General features: G+C 44.5%; 2 protein-coding genes across 2 annotated transcripts; one reads left to right on the top strand and one right to left on the bottom strand.

The window, feature by feature from the left end:
• Window positions 1–3,250: 3,250 nt before the first annotated feature.
• Window positions 3,251–10,131, bottom strand: LOC111237589 (ewing's tumor-associated antigen 1 homolog). Its single transcript, XM_022766734.1, has 6 exons — window positions 9,778–10,131; window positions 8,969–9,100; window positions 8,685–8,755; window positions 8,448–8,560; window positions 6,921–8,362; window positions 3,251–4,223 (listed from the first exon to the last, which is right to left on the bottom strand). The coding sequence occupies exons 1-6, from the start codon at window positions 9,998–10,000 to the stop codon at window positions 4,117–4,119; spliced, it is 2,088 nt and encodes a 695-aa protein (XP_022622455.1). The 5' UTR covers window positions 10,001–10,131; the 3' UTR covers window positions 3,251–4,116.
• Window positions 10,132–10,327: 196 nt separating this feature from the next.
• LOC111237596 (E3 ubiquitin-protein ligase TRIM39-like) lies at window positions 10,328–14,465 on the top strand. The gene is made up of 2 exons (XM_022766743.1): window positions 10,328–10,453; window positions 11,891–14,465. Exon 2 carries the CDS (start codon window positions 11,900–11,902, stop codon window positions 13,541–13,543), a length of 1,644 nt encoding a protein of 547 aa, XP_022622464.1. The 5' UTR covers window positions 10,328–10,453; window positions 11,891–11,899; the 3' UTR covers window positions 13,544–14,465.
• The last annotated feature ends 6,132 nt before the right edge of the window (window positions 14,466–20,597 follow it).

Below are 20,597 nucleotides of genomic sequence, written 5' to 3'. Positions count from 1 at the left end.
CATAAAAAGTCATAAAAATTTCATAGTATAGTAAGGCATAAAGACTCATAAAAACGACACAGTATAGTAAGGCATAAAAAGTCATAAAAACGACATAATATAGTAAGGCATAAAAAGTCATAAAAATGTCATAGTATAGTAAGGCATAAAAAGTCATAAAAACGACATAGTATAGCAAGCCATAAAAAGTCATAAAAACTACATAGTACAGTAAGGCATAAAAAGTGAAAAAACTATCATAGTAAAGTAAGGCAAAAAAAGTTATAAAAACGTCATAGTATAGTAAGGCATAAAAAGTCATAAAAACGTCATAGTATAGTAAGGTATAAAAACCAAGAAAAATGTCATAGTATTGTAAGGCATAAATCCTCAAAGTATAGTAAATCATAAAACGTCATAAAATGTCAAAAAACATAGTATAGTAAGGCTTAAAAACGTAAAAAAACGACATAGTATTGTAAGGAATAAAACGTTAAAGTATAGCAAGTTATTAAACATCATAAAACATCAAAAAACATCATAGCATAGTAAGGGATAAAAACATCAACAAACGTCATAGTATATAGTAAGGTATAAAAATGTCAAAAACGTCATAGTATAGTAAGGCATAAAATGTCATAAAACTTCATACTACTGTAAGGTATTAAAACGTCAACAAACATCATAGTATAACGAGGCATAAAACGTCATAGTATAGTAAGTCATAACCTCTTGTTTTGATCTCTTTTTAATTGAAAGCTCCGGGGATGTGTTTCATTTTGAAAACTCTGGGGTTGTGTTTTATTTTGAAAATTCTGTTGTGTCTCATTTTGAAAACTCTGGGGTTGTTTTTTATTTTGAAAACTCTGTGGTTGTGTTTCATTTTGAAAACTCTGGCGTATTGTTTCATTGTGAAAACTCTGTGGTTGTGTTGTAGTCTGGACAAAAACTGAGACCTTTGTAAACGATGAGGTCACACCCACGGTCTCTCCTGATTGGCTTTCATCAGCCTGGACTACCAGTGGTGGTCACACAGAATTCAGTGTAACTCTCAGCTGACTTCATTTCACCTACAGGTAAGAGTCGGCTGCAGCGGGGAAGAAGATCCGCAGGAAACACTTTTACCCATGTTGTTGTTGGAGGAGTCAGGTGGCACCATGAAAGGCGTTAAAAACAGAAATTTTAAACAGAATTTATAAATGAACGATTAATCATCAATAAACATTTAAGATTTAAAAATAGATTTACAAAAACAGCATAAAATAAACCATTTATTAAATTTGAATAATATAATTTGAAAAACAATTTGAAAATGCTTTTCAAAATGGGAATAAATAACTGGACAATGATGTTGAGTAGATAAAAACATGAGTTGGACATAAAATTAAATACAATTAAAAAATAATGTAATTACTGGAATCAATTAAAACAGGTGTGAACAGAAATTAACAGGTCAGAGATTAAGAATCTAAAATGACCAAGAGAACAAATTCCTTTTTAAAGTGTTTTGTAGTGAGTTCCTATGGAGAACCCGGGGCAGCGCAGGAAAAGCAATAAAGCATTTCCTTCATTTAATGTATATATTCAAACACCTGCAGGACTTTCACTCTAATTAAAAATGCTTCTTCTTCCTTCAGAGAAATCACCCTGACAAAGGGAGGAAAGTGAATCCTGAGCCTGTGATTACTATAGTTACACACCTGTCTGCTTAAGAGCGGCTCAGTTTACCTGCTGGGGCCGTATCTGCTCCATTAGACCGCTGCCAGACCGTTAATAAAGACACCTGACGAGCCTGACCAGGGACCAGTGACCCTTTCATGACCTGTGACCTTTAGAGGAATAATATTTACATGATACAGTGGATTAAGCTAAAGTCCACCATGAAAACTCAAAATCTACATTTACTAAGTTAAACAGTAAATCATTCATTTTATACTCTGAACAGATAAAAAAAAGATCCATCTTAAAATTTATCAGAATCTTCTCCTGTTGTTTTTTCTAAAACTTAATTTTAATAATAAAACTATTCTACCTGTAGAAGAGATCACATTTAGATCAGGTTGTTTTTTTTAGGATTTTAGAACTTGGACACAGGCATTTACAAGGAGCACCTGAATGCAGCACATTAAAAAATGTGTTTAACTGATATTAAATGAAGGTTTGATGGTTTTTCTGTCTGAGTCTCTTGATCTGAGTGTTTGTGAGGATTTGTTTAATTAGTAAAAAAAATGGATTTCTTTAAATCAGTTTGATAAAGTTCTGAACAGAACTGAAGTTAAAGGAGAAATAAAACATCTGACACTGACGGTTAGAAAAGGGACTAAAAATAAAAACAATAAAAACAAATCTGGCAAACAGACTGTAAATAAAGATGGCCGTTGCCTCTGTGACATCAACCGCAGGTTTCTGAAGCTTAGAGTGAGCTGCTCCACTGTCGCCATCTTGGCAGTGTCTGATTCCGCCCCCTTACTCCCAGCTAATCCAAACATGGCCAAGAGGAAGGGCTTGCGGAGCCAGTTTGTGGCAAACGTATGCTCACCCACCTGTCACTCAAAGAGACCACGCCCCCAATCCTCCATAACTTTAGTCCTTAATAAAATGTAAACAGGTGAGTTATATAAACAGGTGAGTTATATAAACAGGTGTCATGAAGGAGGAAATTAGCTCTACAGACCAAAACAGTTTTTGTACCAGGCCGTAAACATGTTTATTTCTGCTGTAAAGTTGGACATTTTAACATGGGAGTCTATGGGGACTGACTCACTGTTGGAGCCAGACTCTAGTGGTCGTTAGAGGAACTGCAGCTGCTGGTTTCAGTCTGGAGGTTAATGCTTGTTGCTAATACAGAGCTGGAGAATCTTAAAGGAAGAATCCACCATTCTCCTAAGCATGTGCTTAGCCTAGCTTAGCACAAAGACTGGAAGCAGGGGGAAACTGTTAGCATAGCTCTATTAAGAGAGAAAAACTAGAATCACCTCCTCTCCACTCAGCCTAGTTTCAGGTCACGTCCCTGTTCATCCAGAGTCAGATAAAATATTTACCAATTGTGTGATTTGTCATAATTTGTGTGTGAAGTGTGAGTTCATCATGACCTTTGACCTTTCACCACCAAAATCTAATCAGTTCATCCTTGAATCCAAGTGAACATTTCATGGGAACGTGACAACCTGAAAACATGATGTTAAAATAAATGTTTCCTGGACAGAGATGAAACAAATGCTCTCTCAGATCGATGGACTTTTTGTTTGAGTCATTTTTATTTAAACGCAGATTCACTCGTGTGTAAACATGGAGTTAATTTCCACGACAACATGTGAGACAAAGTGACTTCAGTTTGTTGATAAAATCAGACGAGTCATAAATGAGATCAATCATTTCCACCTTAAAAAGATGTCTTCATATACGACCTGACGTTAAAGGAACAGTTCAACACTTTGGGAAATCCATTCATTCACTTTTCTTCCATGAGTGTTTTAGCTTAGGATAGCTAGCAGCTAGCCTAGGTCTGAAGCTGATCAACTGATTAACACGTTATTGATGAACTCGTTAGCTTAGAAATGTAATAAGGACAGTTTTTTTTTGGTAACTGGCCTGAAGGGAAGACAATATTTTTCTGGAGATTAGATTTTCAAGGACGAGGCGTTGGCGTGTTCAGATGGCGAGTGTTTCCCGCCTGTTTAGAGTGAGTCGTTCAGAGTCGGCAGCGGTAACCGTGTTCAGTTCAGTTCAGTTTAACCTGCAGCACTTTCTCTGTTATATGAATTTGTGATGAGTGAAAACTGCTGAGCACAGACGTGAGATTCCCTCTCTCTCACACCTGCTGTCGTCTCTCTGAAGGTGAAGACGTCTGAAGAATCTTTCCCAAAATGCTTCACTGCTCTTTAAAAACATCCTGATTTCATAATTAAAAAACTATTACAGAATAGATAAACATGACATGACATCACAGTACACTTTCATTTTACTTTAAGAACATATTTGTACAATTAACTTTGTCCAGCTTGTTATTTTGAGCCGATTCAGACGTTTGAATCTTTAGGAGTGAAGGAGGTCAGAGGAGACGGGGGACAGCAGGTCCAGGTTCTGTTGTCTCCGACCCTCAGACACGTGGACAGGACAGAGTTGTTGTCGTCTCCGTCATGTCGGAGCTCGGAGGTTCTGTGTCGCCTGAAGTCGCTGTCGCCTTCTCTCCATCGCCTGCTGCTTCTTCAGCTCGATCTCTGCTGCCGAACATTTACCCAGAGCTGCAGAGGAGACGCAGGAGACACAGAGGAGACAGAGAGGAGACACAGAGGAGACAGAGAGGAGACACAGGGGAGACGCAGAGGAGACAGAGGAGACACAGAGGAGACGCAGAGGAGACAGAGAGGAGACGCAGAGGAGACACAGAGGAGACAGAGAGGAGACACAGAGGAGACGCAGGGAGACAGAGAGGAGACAGAGAGGAGACACAGGAGACACAGAGGAGACACAGAGGAGACGCAGGGAGACAGAGAGGAGACACAGAGGAGACACAGAGGAGACGGAGAGGAGACAGAGGAGACGGAGAAGACACAGAGGAGACGCAGGAGACACAGAGGAGACAGAGGAGACGGAGGAGACAGAGAGGAGACACAGAGGAGACACAGAGGAGACACAGAGGAGACAGAGAGGAGACACAGGGGAGACGCAGAGGAGACACAGAGGAGACGCAGAGGAGACAGAGAGGAGACACAGAGGAGACACAGAGGAGACAGAGAGGAGACACAGGGGAGACGCAGAGGAGACAGAGGAGACACAGAGGAGACACAGAGGAGACACAGAGGAGACAGAGAGGAGACAGAGAGGAGACACAGGAGACACAGAGGAGATGCAGGGAGACAGAGAGGAGACACAGAGGAGACACAGAGGAAAGGAGACAGAGAGGAGACACAGAGGAGACACAGGAGACACAGAGGAGACAGAGAAGAGACGCAGAGGAGACAGAGAGGAGACACAGAGGAGACACAAAGGAGACAGAGAGGAGACACAGAGGAGACACAAAGGAGACAGAGAGGAGACACAGAGGAGACACAAAGGAGACAGAGAGGAGACACAGAGGAGACACAAAGGAGACAGAGAGGAGACACAGAGGAGACACAAAGGAGACAGAGAGGAGACACAGAGGAGACACAAAGGAGACAGAGAGGAGACACAGAGGAGACACAAAGGAGACAGAGAGGAGACACAGAGGAGACACAAAGGAGACAGAGAGGAGACACAGAGGAGACACAAAGGAGACAGAGAGGAGACACAGAGGAGACACAAAGGAGACAGAGAGGAGACACAGAGGAGACACAAAGGAGACAGAGAGGAGACACAGAGGAGACACAAAGGAGACAGAGAGGAGACACAGAGGAGACACAAAGGAGACAGAGAGGAGACACAGAGGAGACACAAAGGAGACAGAGAGGAGACACAGAGGAGACACAAAGGAGACAGAGAGGAGACACAGAGGAGACACAAAGGAGACAGAGAGGAGACACAGAGGAGACACAAAGGAGACAGAGAGGAGACACAGAGGAGACACAGGAGACACAGAGGAGACAGAGAGGAGACGCAGAGGAGACGCAGGGAGACAGAGGAGACGCAGAGGAGACAGAGAGGAGACAGAGGAGACGCAGAGGAGACAGAGGAGACACAGAGGAGACGCAGGGAGACAGAGAGGAGACACAGAGGAGACGCAGGGAGACAGAGGAGACGCAGAGGAGACGCAGAGGAGACAGAGAGGAGACGCAGGGAGACAGAGAGGAGACAGAGGAGACACAGAGGAGACGCAGGGAGACAGAGAGGAGACGCAGAGGAGACAGAGGAGACACAGAGGAGACGCAGGGAGAAAGAGAGGAGACGCAGAGGAGACAGAGAGGAGACACAGAGGAGACAGAGAAGAGACGCAGAGGAGACAGAGGAGACAGAGAGGAGACAGAGGAGACACAGAGGAGACACAGAGGAGACAGAGAGGAGACAGAGGAGACACAGAGGAGACAGAGAGGAGACAGAGAGGAGACAGAGAGGAGACAGAGGAGACACAGAGGAGACACAGAGGAGACAGAGGAGACACAGAGGAGACACAGAGGAGACACAGAGGAGACAGAGGAGACAGAGGAGACACAGAGGAGACAGAGGAGACACAGAGGAGACACAGAGGAGACACAGAGGAGAAAGAGGAGACACAGAGGAGACACAGAGGAGACACAGAGGAGACACAGAGGAGACACAGAGGAGACAGAGGAGACACAGAGGAGACAGAGAGGAGACACAGAGGAGACACAGAGGAGACAGAGGAGACACAGAGGAGACACGGAGGAGACAGAGGAGACACAGAGGAGACACAGAGGAGACAGAGGAGACAGGTGTGTCATGTTAGAAAAAATATTCTGTAAATTAAAGTGAAGTTTTTAACATTGAACAGAAACTATGACGCTTCATTCAAACACTATATATTTACATATTATATACTTAAAAAACAACAAAAAAAAACTTTTAGTTATAACTTTGTAAGTTCGTTTTTCCTCGTAGCTTGTTCACTGTTAGCTTAACGTTTTGTTTCATGAAGCTAACATGTTGCACGTGTTTATATCTGATCCTCCTTCCTGTCTCTACTTTTCTCTTTTACATGTTTAATGTCATTAAATTAGATAAATATATGTTTATACAGATGTTCAGTCTGAGGAGAGACAACAGCAACAACAAGCTACAAACAGTCAAAGACAATCAACAAGATCCAATGAGCTGGGAGAGTCCAGCTGTTAGCTTGTAGCAGCACTGAAGCCTGTGGTGAAGGAATCTGGAGCTAACGCTAACTGATCATCGATTGTGATGCGTTTACTGCACGTGCTCATGTTGCCGTGACGATGGAGTAGTGTGTAACCGAAGTATCTCTTTCTCGGCCGCCGACGGCCTCAGTGTGTTCGTGCTCTTACCTTTGCTGGTCACCGTGGAAACCGGGTTGTCCGGCCTCTTGAAGGTGAACTGGTCTTTGCCGGTCTTCCCCTGCGGGGGCCGCGGTGCTGCAGCAGCCGACTGGACCCTGCCCCCCCCCCACAGACAGCAGCCGGATCCTGAGGCGCCTTGTGTTCGAGTGTCTCTGGAAGAATCCGTCGCCGTGTTCACCTGTACACCTGCAGAAACAGCCAATGAACGACCAGCAGGTCGACCTGAACCACCGGGGAGAGTCGTGGGTTGTTTTTGGTGAAACGGCTTCTGATTGGCTGGCTGTCGGCTCCTGTTGTCCCAGGCTCTGTTGGACGGTTGCAGAGCGGCTCTCTGGTTGGACGTCTGACCAGTGGGCGGAGTCTGTTTGGTGGACACGTGATCCCCGCTCTGGATCTGGTTCTCGAGGTCTTCACACATGTCACACAGCAGGTCGTCGTCGGCCGGGTCGTCCCAAACCGGGTCCAAGGAGAAGAAGGCGTCCAGGTCCTCATCCAGGAAGTCAGAGGCGGCGGCGGAGGCGGAGGCGGCGGCGGCGGGGGCGGGGGGGGGCACGTGGGAGGGGGCGGCTTCTGTAGGTGATGCGTTTGAGGTCGACGCAGCAGAAACACACATCCTCTGATACAACTGAGGTTTCTGATCTGACCTCACGGTGTTTGATGTGTGCCAGGTTCCCCGAGACCCGGTCTCACCTGAAAGCCCCTCACTGGTGGAACACCTGCTCTGCTCGGAGTCCTTACCTGCCGTCTTCGAGCTGGGATCCGCCGTCCAGTTTGTCCTCGTGTCCGTCTGGATTCTCGTCACAGAGAAATCTGGATTAGACTCCAGTTTGAAAGTCGCTCTTTGTCTCCCAGTTTCTTTTTGGGCTTTAGAAGCAGCTGATTGGCCGAGGCGAGCGTCTCCACAGGCCGAAGGCTGAAGTGGTTTCTGTGTCGAGCAGAGAGGCGGAGCTCTGAAGTTCTGTGGGTTCTGCGTCATCAGCAGCACCAGAGAGTCGTTTAGCAAGTCGTCGTTTTCCCAGTCGTCCTCGGACTCGTCGCTCGCTGCCCCGCCGCCTTTAGTGTTGGTCGTGGGAGTTTTCCCAGAAGCCTCTGAGGTGAGAGCAGGTGTAACTTGTGACGGCTGAGCAGACGACACCTGACTTAAATCTCCGCTTACGTGTTGGGTCGGTCCATCAAACAGGAAGTCCAGATCGTCGTCCATATGTTGATCCAGATGAGTCTGCACATCTGTCCCAGCCGCTGCGTTCACAGCCGGTGGAACGTTTCCACGGAGTGACGGTGAAAAGTCGTTGTGTTCAGAATCCAAGATGTCGTCAGACAGGAGCTCCAGACTCTGCTGGTGCGCGTCCTGCACCTCGTCCTCGTCCTGACGAAACATGTTGAGGTCAAACTGTTTGGCGAGTTTCAGCAGGTCGTCCACTCCGTTCGGCCTGCGCACAAAACAAACTGAATAATCAGTGTTAAAGTGATTAGAGAGAGAAAACAGATGTGGGGCTGTGTTCCCTCTGAGCTCACCTCGGGGATTTCTTCTTGGGTTTGGGAACTTGAACGTCTGGAGTGCAGGGGATGGTGGCGCTGTCTCCGATCCACTGCTGTAACGTGGGCTCTGTGACCTCCGGCCTGCCATGCTTCACGCAGACGAGCGACGACACAACGAGGACATGCATAAGTAATGATCTGGGCTGCGATCAGGGCTCCATCAACAAGAAGAGTTTCAACTTCACTGACAACGATGGTGAACGTGCGACTGACCTTGGGAGCGATCCTGCTGACGATCTCAGAGATGTTCACAGCTCCAGCCGGGTGTTTTCTCCCTCTTTTCCCTGGAGACAAACACAGTCAACCTGAATTATAAAGACTTTAACTTTACAATGATATAAAACAGAGAATTGGAGCAGCTGGAAAAAAAGGAAATATTTGAAATTTGTGTCAAACAAATGAAACTAAACTTAATTTCCTGTCAATCTAATAATTGATTAACTGACAAATCATTACAACAGTAACTGAAATGAAGACCTGCAACGTCAGAAGTTTACCGAGTCTGTTGGGTGACGGCGAGGCGGCGTCCCAGACGATGTCGTGCTGAAAGTCGGAGTCGTTGTGTGGAGACTCTCCGCTGAAACCAGCAGCTGCTCTGGATGTGGGGATCCTGGTCGGGGTCTTAAACTCTGGACGAGAGGAAACGCAAAACAGCTGATTCAGAATCAGATTCCCAGACGACAACATTCACTGCTCTGCTGATGTGACTTCAGTGACCTCTCTGTAAACCTCTTTAGTTTTCTGCAGATAAGTCAGAGGTCAGAGGTCAGAGGTCAGGGTCCTGGAGCTGAGGGACTGATAACATGACACACATATGCATAAATACTAATATGAAGCTGTGTTTAATGTGCTCTGTTCTCAAACTGTTAAACATCATTAAAGTTTAATATTTTTCTGCACATAGTACATGAGATTATTTATGGGCTGTTCTCATTTTCAGGTTAATGAACAATCCACCGTTTTATCGCCGTTAAGTCTTTCCACTGACAACACACGAGCTGGATTTGGTTCTGAGGAAACAGACAAATTATTACACAACTTTTACACTCATAACTGCAGGATGGTGAATTTGTTGTGCACCGAATAGAAGACGGTCAGCTCCGGTTTACTACGACATCTGTACTCATGTTTTGTGGCGGAGGACTCCTCTGGGATATTCGTGAAAAGCTAAAATGGCGAAGTATTTGATCGTAGTTTGGCACGTCGCTGTGGCGGGAGCTTGTCACGACGTGTCCCCGTCACAGAGACACGTTCAGTAACGTCAACCGCCTGAGATGACTCTAACCGAGCAGAGACGGTCACTCACCGGGCCGCTGGCTCTTCGGAGAGCCGACCTCCGCCGCGGTCTGAGTCTGTCTGAAGCTCCTGCTCAGGCGGTTCGGTTTTACTGTGGCCGTGTGTTGCTCCGGCGGAGAGCCTGTCACAGCGGACGGAGCGTCCAACTTCCCGCGGCCTCGGTTCATGGTCACCGGGGTTACCTGGTGAGGTGAGCCGGTGAGCCGTCTCCGGCGATTATGGCAGAACTGCATTTTATTATTTACACTCTATTTTGTTGTTAATTCGGCCGGTCAGCGGAGCTTTTGAACGTCCCGCCATCTTTTCCTTCCCAGAGTTCCTTTCGATGGTGTGTTCAAGGGCAAGCAGCTGCGCAGAAAATGCGCAACTGAGGAAAACTCAATTTAATGAAAGTAGGGCTGTAATTAACGCTTAGTTTCGATATTTATTGAACTAATTATTCTTTTCTCGATTAATCAGTTAGTTTATTACATGCAGAAAATAAAAAGTCACTTTTGTTTTCAAAAATCTAAAAATCTAAAAGACAGGAGAGCCTTCATAAACGCCTCACTCCAGAAATGAAAGTAAAGTCTGTCAGAGCAACAACTGAGCTGCAGTGGAGACGAGTCTGTTTCTCTCTGACAGAAAATTAAACTGAGTCCATCAGGTCTTTGTCAACGACACAGCAGAGTCTCTACCAAACACTGGTGAGTACAGCTGATCATATTTACTGTTTGAACAACCAGCACCAACACAAATCTTCATCTCTACTCAGGTGGAAGTTTCACTCTCTTCATTTCATACTGACACTTGTGAAATGGGTCACAATATAACTGTGTGTGTTTGTCCACAGACCCACTATAGTCCACCTTAAACTGTCTCTGTGTCAGTTCTCAGGACGTTTCTAACTCCTTACTGACTCTCTGTGGTTTCCGCTTTACTTTCACTCATTTCCTGCTTTTATTACTGTTAAGTTATCACTTCCTACAGCTGTAATACATTCTACTTCCTCTAGCTGTTTCACAATAAGAGCTTTCCACATGAAAACCAAAGGGAGGGCTTTTATTGTGAAGCAACTAGAGGAAATACATTAACGTTGTCACTGAGTAATTGGAACTTTGTTAGAAGATCTGTCCTTTTAATAACTTGATAAAAACATTACATATATAATTCAAAATGACTGTAACTAATATTACAAGTTAAACTTAATAGAACAGTCGTTTTTCTTTCTGTTTAAACCAGTTGTTCTCAAACTTTCTCTGCCACGCCCCCTTCAGGAGAAAGAAGTTCACAGCCACTACCCCATAATTTTTATCAGTCATTAACAATGATAGGAGAAACAACTAATGAAGAAGGATCCTTGGTGAATTTTAGTGAAATAAAGGTCAATATGATGGAATCGCCCCAACATAAATCCCATTCCCTGAACGTTTTAAAAAGACCCCATGCACTTTAACCTGACTGGACCATAGAGCTTCTGACTGTTATACACATTAAACACATGGATCCAAGAGCAATTTAACCATTTGTTTGTTCTGGAAATGGTGGTAAGAAGGATAGATGACTTCTGCTGTACAACAAACAAAAGTAAATAACTTGCCATGCATGCCACAAATAATCAAGAAAGGGTAATTAAAACATCTTACATTATGAATGCATCCAAAGAAAAAAAAACATTACCAGGGTCCTGCTTATCCTGTTAACAAAAAACATCATTAAATATGGGACAAAACTTAAATACTTCTTGTTCTAAATTAAAACTATTTGCCTTAATAACTAACAATTTTCAGGTCACATATAATCATAAATTAAGATTCATGAAATTACTTGAAAGAAAAAATCTATAAATAATATCAAACAAAGGACACTGGTCTCCAGCAACTTACTGGTGTGGCAGCATGGTCTCAAACAAAGGGATCTTAGTTGTACACACCCAGAGCTTTTGTAAATTCCCCTCTGCATCACCCTGTCCTCTAACAGGTGAATCTCCACCCCTCCAGTCTGACATGTCAGCTTGAGATTTTGAACAAACTCAGTGTCATCTATGCTCCACAGGGCGGCCCGCCCCCCCCAGTCTGAAAACCATTGGTTTAAACAAACAGAGCATTATTGTAAATGAAATGTTTCTTTTCTTTCTCTCTCAGTGTGTAGACATGTCTGCTGCCAGCAACCTGAGATCTGAAGATCAGTTCCTGTGCTCCATCTGTCTGGATGTGTTCACTGATCCAGTCACTACATCATGTGGACACAACTTCTGTAAGAACTGCATCACTACACACTGGGACATTAGTGACAGGTGTCAGTGTCCCATGTGTAAAAAGGTTTTTAAAAGAAGACCTAAGCTTCATATCAACACTTTCATCTCTGAGATGGTTGCTCAGTTCAAACATGAAGCTCAACAGAAAACCAGCAGCAGCAGCTCAGAGCAACAAGTTTCCAAACCAGGAGAAGTTCCCTGTGATGTCTGCACTGGAACCAAACTGAAGGCCCTGAAGTCCTGCCTGGTGTGTCTGACCTCCTACTGTGAGACTCACCTGGAGCCTCACCTGACAGTGTCAGGCCTGAAAAGACATCAGCTGATCGACCCTGTGGAGAACCTGGAAGACAGGATGTGTACGAAGCACGATAAACCTCTGGAGCTGTTCTGTCAGACCGACCAGACATGTGTCTGCATGCTCTGCTCTGTTTTAGACCACAAGACACATGAGTTTGTTCCTCTGAAAGAAGGATATGAAGGAAAGAAGGCAGAGCTGGAGGAGACAGAGGCTGAAATTCAGCAAATGATCCAGAAGAGACGAGTGAAGATTCAGGAGATCAAACACTCAGTCAAGATCAGTAAAGATGATGCAGACAGAGAGAAAGCAGAAGGTGTTCAGGTCTTCACTGCTCTGAAGGAGTCTGTTGACAGAGGCCTGAACCAGCTCATAAAGGAGATCGAAGACAAACAGAAAACCACAGACAAACAGGCTGAAGACTTCATCACAGAGCTGGAACAGGAAATCTCTGAGCTGATGAAGAGAAGCACTGAGGTGGAGCAGCTCTCACTCTCTGAAGACCACCTCCACCTCCTCCAAAGCTTCCCATCCCTGAAAGCTGCTCCACCCACCAAGGACTGGACAGAGGTCAGAGTCCGTCCACCATCATATGAGGGGACTGTGGTGAGAGCTGTGGCTCAGCTGGAGGAGACGCTCAGTGAAGAGATGAAGAAGCTGATTGAGGCTGAGCTGAAGAGGGTCCAGCAGTATGCAGAGGATGTGACTCTGGATCCTGATACAGCATATCCTAGCCTCATCCTCTCTGATGATGGAAAACAAGTTCACTATGGTGATGTGAAGAAGAATCTCCCAGACAACCCAAAGAGATTTTCTCAATGTGTTATTGTCTTAGGAAAGCAGAGTGTCTCTTCAGGCAGATTTTACTTTGAGGTTCAGGTTAAAGGAAAGACTAAGTGGACATTAGGAGTGGCCAGAGAGTCGATCAACAGGAAGGGGTTCATCACACTGAGCCCTCAGAAAGGTTACTGGACGATATGGTTGAGAAATGGAAATGAGTACGAAGCTCTTGATGACCCCTCAGTCCTCCTCTCTCTGAAGTCTCAGCCTGAGAAGGTGGGGGTGTTTGTGGATTATGAGGAGGGTCTGGTCTCCTTTTATGACATAGCTGCTGCAGCTCTCATCTACTCCTTTACTGGCTGCTCCTTCACTCAGAAACTCTACCCATTCTTCAGTCCCTGTAATAATGATGGTGGTAAAAACTCTGCCCCTCTGATCATCTGTCCTGTCAATCAAACTGAGTAGAATAATAAGTTATTTTATGAATTGATTTATTTTTGTTTCAGGGAGTAAGTGTAGGTAGTCTAAATACTGTACAATTTATATCTTTTTATTTTCTACAGAATGTGATTACTGTGGTGGTTGAGTTAAACTTTACTAAAAGATAATTATATGTATCCCATTACACATGCAACACATTGGTCTGATGCATTCATGTGGTCAGTCCTTCCACAGTCACTAATGTTTCCATCATGACATGATGTAAAACCCTCATATTTTCTTATTTCTTTCATGTGCAGCCACAGAAAACATATTGTTGACTGTCTGTTGTTCAGAATACAGTCTGTGACATTGTTGTAGCAGGTGTAAAAAGTTAATGGAGAAAGTTAATTAACCGAATGATAATTGCTGGTTAATTAATTGTTACTTGGGCCAATTTTTATTTGAATTGTCAAAACTGATAAAATGGATTGTGATTTAAATGAATCTGTAAGTCTGTAATTAATGTATGTGATTATGTTGAACTAGTCCCAACATTAATCAAGCAGTTTTTTTGTTACCAAACCCTCAACATATGGAGGCAGATCAGAAAACAGACATGTGTCATGAAGCTTGTCACTGAGTCGTTTTAGAAGTTAAAGAAACACTACAGAGGAGAAGATAGCAGCAATGTGTTTCATACTTTCCTGTACCCTTTCAAAATAAGATTAGTTTTGAATGTTTTGAAGTATAAATGAGGAGTTTTTACCACCTGTTTCTACCTGGTGAGTTTTGGTTTTTCAACTCTAATTGAAGTTAAATTTATATATGAATATTTTATTTATGTTTCACATGAGAAAATGTTGCCTGTCAAATTTAACCTGTATGAACTGAACAGAGATCATCGGGGTTGTGAGGCTATTTTATTTATTTTATTCATTTTCTATTTTATTTTTGATCTGTAATTCTGGAGTATATAGATAAAATCGACTTGATTTAACAAAGCTGTGTGTGTGTATGTGTGTGTGTGTGTGTGTGTGTGTGTGTGTGTGTGTGTGTGTGTGTGTGTGTGTGTGTGTGGTGTGTGTGTGTGTGTGTGTATGTGTGTGTGTGTGTGTATGTGTGTGTGTGTGTGTGTGTGTGTGTGTGTGTATGTGTGTGTGTATGTGTGTGTGTATGTGTGTATGTGTGTGTATGTGTGTGTATGTGTGTGTGTGTGTGTGTGTGTATGTGTGTGTGTGTATGTGTGTGTGTGTGTGTGTGTGTGTTGCTGTAGTCTAAGGATCTGTTACACCATTACACTCATCATGACTAACCATCAGAGATGCAGAGCAGCAGTAAATCCCGGTTCACTTCGAGCCTCAGAGACATCAGACTTCAAATAGACGGGTGTGCGTTTGGAGTCCGTCGGCAGCAGGGGTTGTTTGTGAAGCAGTCAGCAGCAGCCCTCCTCCTCCTCCTCCTCCTCCACCTCCTCCATCATTTCCCCAAAGGAAGGATTAGTGCATCACATCCTGCTGGGTCGACAGTTTATCTGTCTGTACTATGATGAACTGACGCTGGAAACAAATACATAAAACATGTAAACAAAAGAGGAAGACACGTCTCAGATGATTTGACACCTGATACCTTTCCTTACTTACCTCCTGACGTGACCCTGAGTCTGAAGTGCCACCTGAGCCACGCCCGCCTACGAGAAATCTAAAAATATAATGAACATAAGTGAAGTTTAAACCATAGAAGACAAACCATATAAATACGACCAAACTAAATGGAAGTTTCCCACTGCTTGGTAACAGCTCCACTCAACTCTACTTGCCTGTTTTGCTTTTCCATCAGGTAAATGTTGTGGATAGAACCTGATACCTGGGACTGTGAGACCAGAAGGTGATGTGAAAACACTGCTGATTGGTCAGAGAGAATCATCACTACTGTGTCATCATCGTGCGAGACGGGACGTTCAGAACAAACAGAGCGACTATTCACCGCTCGCTGTAGCTGTTACAGTACAACTGTTACTGTTACAGTTCTCTAGTCTTATAGAGTAAACCTGCAACCTTCAATATCCTCCATTGATCCTGTCTGTGTCATGTTGAAGATGATGTCATGATGGCTTTATCGCTATAGTAACTTCATTGAGGGGGTACTATCCGCAGTGGAAACAAGCACCTGGAGAGTTGGTACCGTGTGGTGGAAAAACACTATATATGACCGTTACTGGGTGTTGGATATAAGATGACACTGTGACCTCCGAGTACATCTACTTACATGCACACTTACACAAGTTCATAAACACACACACACACTTCCGTTATACCAGTGATCCTGGCTCTGACTGTTAATGTCAATCACAGCCTTCCTGTTCTGTTGGTGGGACAGATGCATCAGTTGCTGCTAATTGGTTAATGCATCAACATCTGCATGTAATCATCTGTAACTGTGGAGCGTCGTTCGGTGCAAACATTACGTTCCCACCGTCTTTGTTGAAGAGTGCAGTTCTGGTTCCAGCTCCCCAGCTGTGGACTAAAGTGAAATCTGAGCGATTCATGACCATCCCGTCGGGCCGACATGTCAACCCTCCGCCTGGCTCGCAGCCAGACACAGATACTCCCCATATTTCATGGCCTGTGAGTCCGAGGAGAAAACCCTGCTGCTCTAAAGAAAACACTGAGTCTCAATGCACTGAGGAAGCAATCTGTGGCAGCGCGGTCAGGAAGGAAAGAAGGATCTACCTGGTTTTTACATTACACTGGCACGGGGCTAAATGGCCCTTTTTCCCCCAGTAGACATTGTCTGACTTTGAAATGTGATCCGGGATCCTGGCGGAGGCTCATTAGAGAAGGTCTGAGCACTTTGAGGGCGGCGGATCAGAGAGCAGTGTCAGATACGCTGCTCTCTAATCTCACCAATCTATCACTGTCTGCTTAGAAGTGCCTCAGAGCCTCCAGGCTGCAAACTGCAGCAGCAACTCTCAACTGTTCACCACTGAAGTCAAACCCCAGTTTACGAGTGAGTGTGCAGCGACCGGAGAATCTGAACACTATATTCTGTGGGATTAAAAATCACATCATCACGACTGAATTAGCAACAAAGAAAAAAAGCAAAGTGTTATTTATCAAGAGTTTAAAGAGCAACTCAACACTGAACCTGCTTTTTATGGTCAATGAATCACATGAACAGTCACTTCATTACATCATCTATTGATCCTGGTTCCATTTTATAAGAATTTAAAAATCTGTGTTATTGATGATGTAACTGTCGGGCAATTTGTTTTTGTGATTGATTATTGCAGCAGCTGGTGTCTCTGGTACTAAGATGTTTGATATTGTGAGTTTGATGCCAGACCAAGGTCCATGAGCGAAATGAAGCATTTTCAACAAACTTCAAGATTCAAAGTAAAAACTACAATCACCGTCTTGTAGTTCTGCCTCCACTGACCAGTCCACTGTTAATTAGCATGAAGTCTTGACTTATGGCCAAAAACGTGTTTTAGTGTTGTCATAGTAACCTTTGACCACCAAAATCTAATCAGCTCATCTTTGAGTCCAAATGAATTTTTGCACCAAATTTGAAGAAATTCTATCGAGATTATCTGAAGATATCACGTTCAAAAGGCCAAAAACGTGTTCTGTGAGGTCACAGTGACCCTGACCTTTCACCTTTAACCTCCAAAATCTAATCATTTACATGTCTACTGTAGCCGTCACTAATGAAAACAGACTGTAACATTATGAACGATCAAGTTACTGACACATGAAGAAGAAGAACCAGTTCTGAGTCCAGCTGGACTTTAGCAGCTCGTTCTCCTCCCAGTAAACCAGACCAGCTCCACGGTCGGACTGGGAAAGAAATTCAGTCTTGGACTGATACACTGGGACCAGCCGCACTGATGACACTGATGGAGCCTGTAAAGACTTTAAAACCTTTACAGATGTTTTGACGGTCCACCTGCCGACCAGGATCTGAGCCGTAGACCTCAGTCCAGTCCACCTGTGATCTGGTCTCATCTCTTTCTGTGTCTGAGGCCTTTTTAAATGAAACTGTGACATCACACCGGTGGGCGGAGCCTGTGTGTTTATAAACATGGGGAGGACCAACAGTTTAACAGGCCGGACTCACATGCACTAACATTCACACGCTACCAGAACAAAGACCAGAGGAACACAGATGACATCACACACAGAGGGGGCGTGGCTTCCTTCTCATTACTCCACTACATCTTTACATAGAAAAAAGTTGTTTACAGCTACATTATTGTTTAAAGTCTTACTTACAGAACCTTTAATGTTCCTTCAAGAGTAAAGTCACGAACATCACAATGATTCTTCCACCATCATATCATGTGAGTATCAAATATTGAACATTTCTCATCTTGTTCTTCTTTACTTTCCACTTCCAAATCATTTCTACCTCCCTCCATCAGTCATTTATGTGGTTTGTTCTGATGCTGTTCTGCTACAGGTAAATACTGCTCTGCTGCAACTGTAGGGATTCTTGGGCTTTTACTTCTACTTATGATCCATCTACACGTCAGAGGCCAGACGTTGGATTTCTTCTTCTTCATCCACGTGAGAAATGCTTCACGTTTGAAGTCAGAAACAGAAGGAGAAGCACAGATCAGGCGTCAGTAGAAACTGATCCTTCTTGTTGCACTTTTATAACATCCACCAGATCTTCAGGTGCTAATAAACACAGCCACTTTCATTTATCGGCAAGTTACTGCTCTCGGGGGGTGTCTGTAGATGAAGCTGGCTGAGCTCGTGCAGCTTCGCTCCACCTTCACACACATTCTGCAGCTCTTTGTGTTTCCTCCTCTTAATGCTTCTCTTCACTCACATATTTGCTCTGCAGAGTCGCTGGATTTCTTTATTATTGCTCAACACTTCATTGACTTTGTGTACAGTGGTGAAACTTCCTGAGAGGCTTCATCTCATTAAGAACATTGACCTAATCACCATTAAGCTGATTGACTGTGAGAAGCTGCTCCCTGTTTATTTTTCAGTCTGTCAGTGTGTTTCAGCCCGAGGCTGTTTGATCCTGACGGACAGAAACTCTGAGAATTTAGGCAACGACAGTTGTCCAGGTGAATGTTTTTACCAAATTTAAAGAAGTTCCCTCAAAGTCCATATATATATATATATTTATATATACTTCTGTATATGGAGGGTTGGCACTCACAGTAACTACTACTACTAATGATGATGATGATGATGATGATGACGTACAGATGGTAGCTCATGTCTGTAATATACCTGCTCTTTCAGGTGAACACTTGACGACTGTCTTTAAACGAGGTTGACTTCCTGTCCACTGGGTTGATCGCTCCCGTTTGGGGTAAACTGAACTCCCCTCCTCCCTTCCCGCCTCACCTCCTCCACTTCATGTCTCAAGGTAACCACGATCCTCTCCTCCCCCCGTCTCTGGATCCTCTGTGTGACACCGAATACCTTCCCCTATTGCCCCTCACATGGGGAAACTAATTTAATCCCTCTTGAAGCAAGCACTTACTTAAAGGCAATAAATTACCCAACTTTCCTTTCAGCTGGCCTGGACCGCAAAGATGGGGGGGGGGGGGGGGGGNCCGGTGGGAGGGTGAGAGGGGGGGTTCATGGCGGCTGGTGATGGATAAGCGAGTCACACTCAGACCTGGAGGAGGCAGATTAATGTCTTTCTGGAATGTGGGTCTGCTCAGACTGACCTTCGTTACGAGAGTTCACATTAGGAGTTGTTTAGACAAACCTCTTTCAGGGAGGGGTCGGCCCCGCAGTATGAGCCCCCGCTACTCCTCAGGACCCATTGATCACCATTAGCACAGAGCTGCTGCTGAGAGACAGACAGAAGAAACAATGAGGTGCAGATGATGCATGTGGACACCAAAGAAGAAGAAGGCAAACACATGATGACTGTCCTCCATAACCCAAGCTTCAACTTGCAGCCTCTACTGTCCAAGAGAGACCATCATCAGACCATCATCAGACCATCTTCAGACCATCAGGCCATCATCAGACCATCATCAGACCTCCTTCAGATGATCAGACCATCATCAGACCATCATCGGACCATCAGAGCATCATCAGACCATCTTCAGACCTCCTTCAGATGATCAGACCATCATCAGACCATCATCGGACCATCAGAGCATCATCAGACCATCTTCAGACCTCCTTCAGATGATCAGACCATCATCAGACCATCATCGGACCATCAGAGCATCATCAGACCATCTTCAGACCTCCTTCAGATGATCAGACCATCATCAGACCATCATCGGACCATCAGAGCATCATCAGACCATCTTCAGACCTCCTTCAGATGATCAGACCATCATCAGACCATCATCGGACCATCAGAGCATCATCAGACCATCTTCAGACCTCCTTCAGATGATCAGACCATCATCAGACCATCATCGGACCATCAGAGCATCATCAGACCATCTTCAGACCTCCTTCAGATGATCAGACCATCATCAGACCATCATCGGACCATCAGAGCATCATCAGACCATCTTCAGACCTCCTTCAGATGATCAGACCATCATCAGACCATCATCGGACCATCAGAGCATCATCAGACCATCTTCAGACCTCCTTCAGATGATCAGACCATCATCAGACCATCATCGGACCATCAGAGCATCATCAGACCATCTTCAGACCTCCTTCAGATGATCAGACCATCATCAGACCATCATCGGACCATCAGAGCATCATCAGACCATCTTCAGACCTCCTTCAGATGATCAGACCATCATCAGACCATCATCGGACCATCAGAGCATCATCAGACCATCTTCAGACCTCCTTCAGATGATCAGACCATCATCAGACCATCATCGGACCATCAGAGCATCATCAGACCATCTTCAGACCTCCTTCAGATGATCAGACCATCATCAGACCATCATCGGACCATCAGAGCATCATCAGACCATCTTCAGACCTCCTTCAGATGATCAGACCATCATCAGACCATCATCGGACCATCAGAGCATCATCAGACCATCTTCAGACCTCCTTCAGATGATCAGACCATCATCAGACCATCATCGGACCATCAGAGCATCATCAGACCATCTTCAGACCTCCTTCAGATGATC

This window comes from Seriola dumerili, unplaced genomic scaffold (assembly GCF_002260705.1).
Source record: "Seriola dumerili isolate Sdu_G_001 unplaced genomic scaffold, Sdu_1.0 BDQW01001001.1, whole genome shotgun sequence".
Classification (NCBI taxonomy): domain Eukaryota; kingdom Metazoa; phylum Chordata; class Actinopteri; order Carangiformes; family Carangidae; genus Seriola; species Seriola dumerili.
The sequence above is the reverse complement of the archived record's forward strand: the minus strand, read 5'-3'. Positions and strand labels throughout refer to the sequence as shown.

Coding starts and splice junctions, on each gene's coding strand:
- LOC111237589 (XM_022766734.1), bottom strand. CDS start 10,000: ATGCAGTTCTGCCATAATCGCCGGAGACGGCTCACCGGCTCACCTCAC. Junction 9,101..9,777: donor TCCGAAGAGCCAGCGGCCCG/GTGAGTGACCGT, acceptor CCTCTCGTCCAG/AGTTTAAGACCCCGACCAGG. Junction 4,224..6,920: donor TTCCACGGTGACCAGCAAAG/GTAAGAGCACGA, acceptor TCTCCTCTGCAG/CTCTGGGTAAATGTTCGGCA.
- LOC111237596 (XM_022766743.1), top strand. CDS start 11,900: ATGTCTGCTGCCAGCAACCTGAGATCTGAAGATCAGTTCCTGTGCTCC.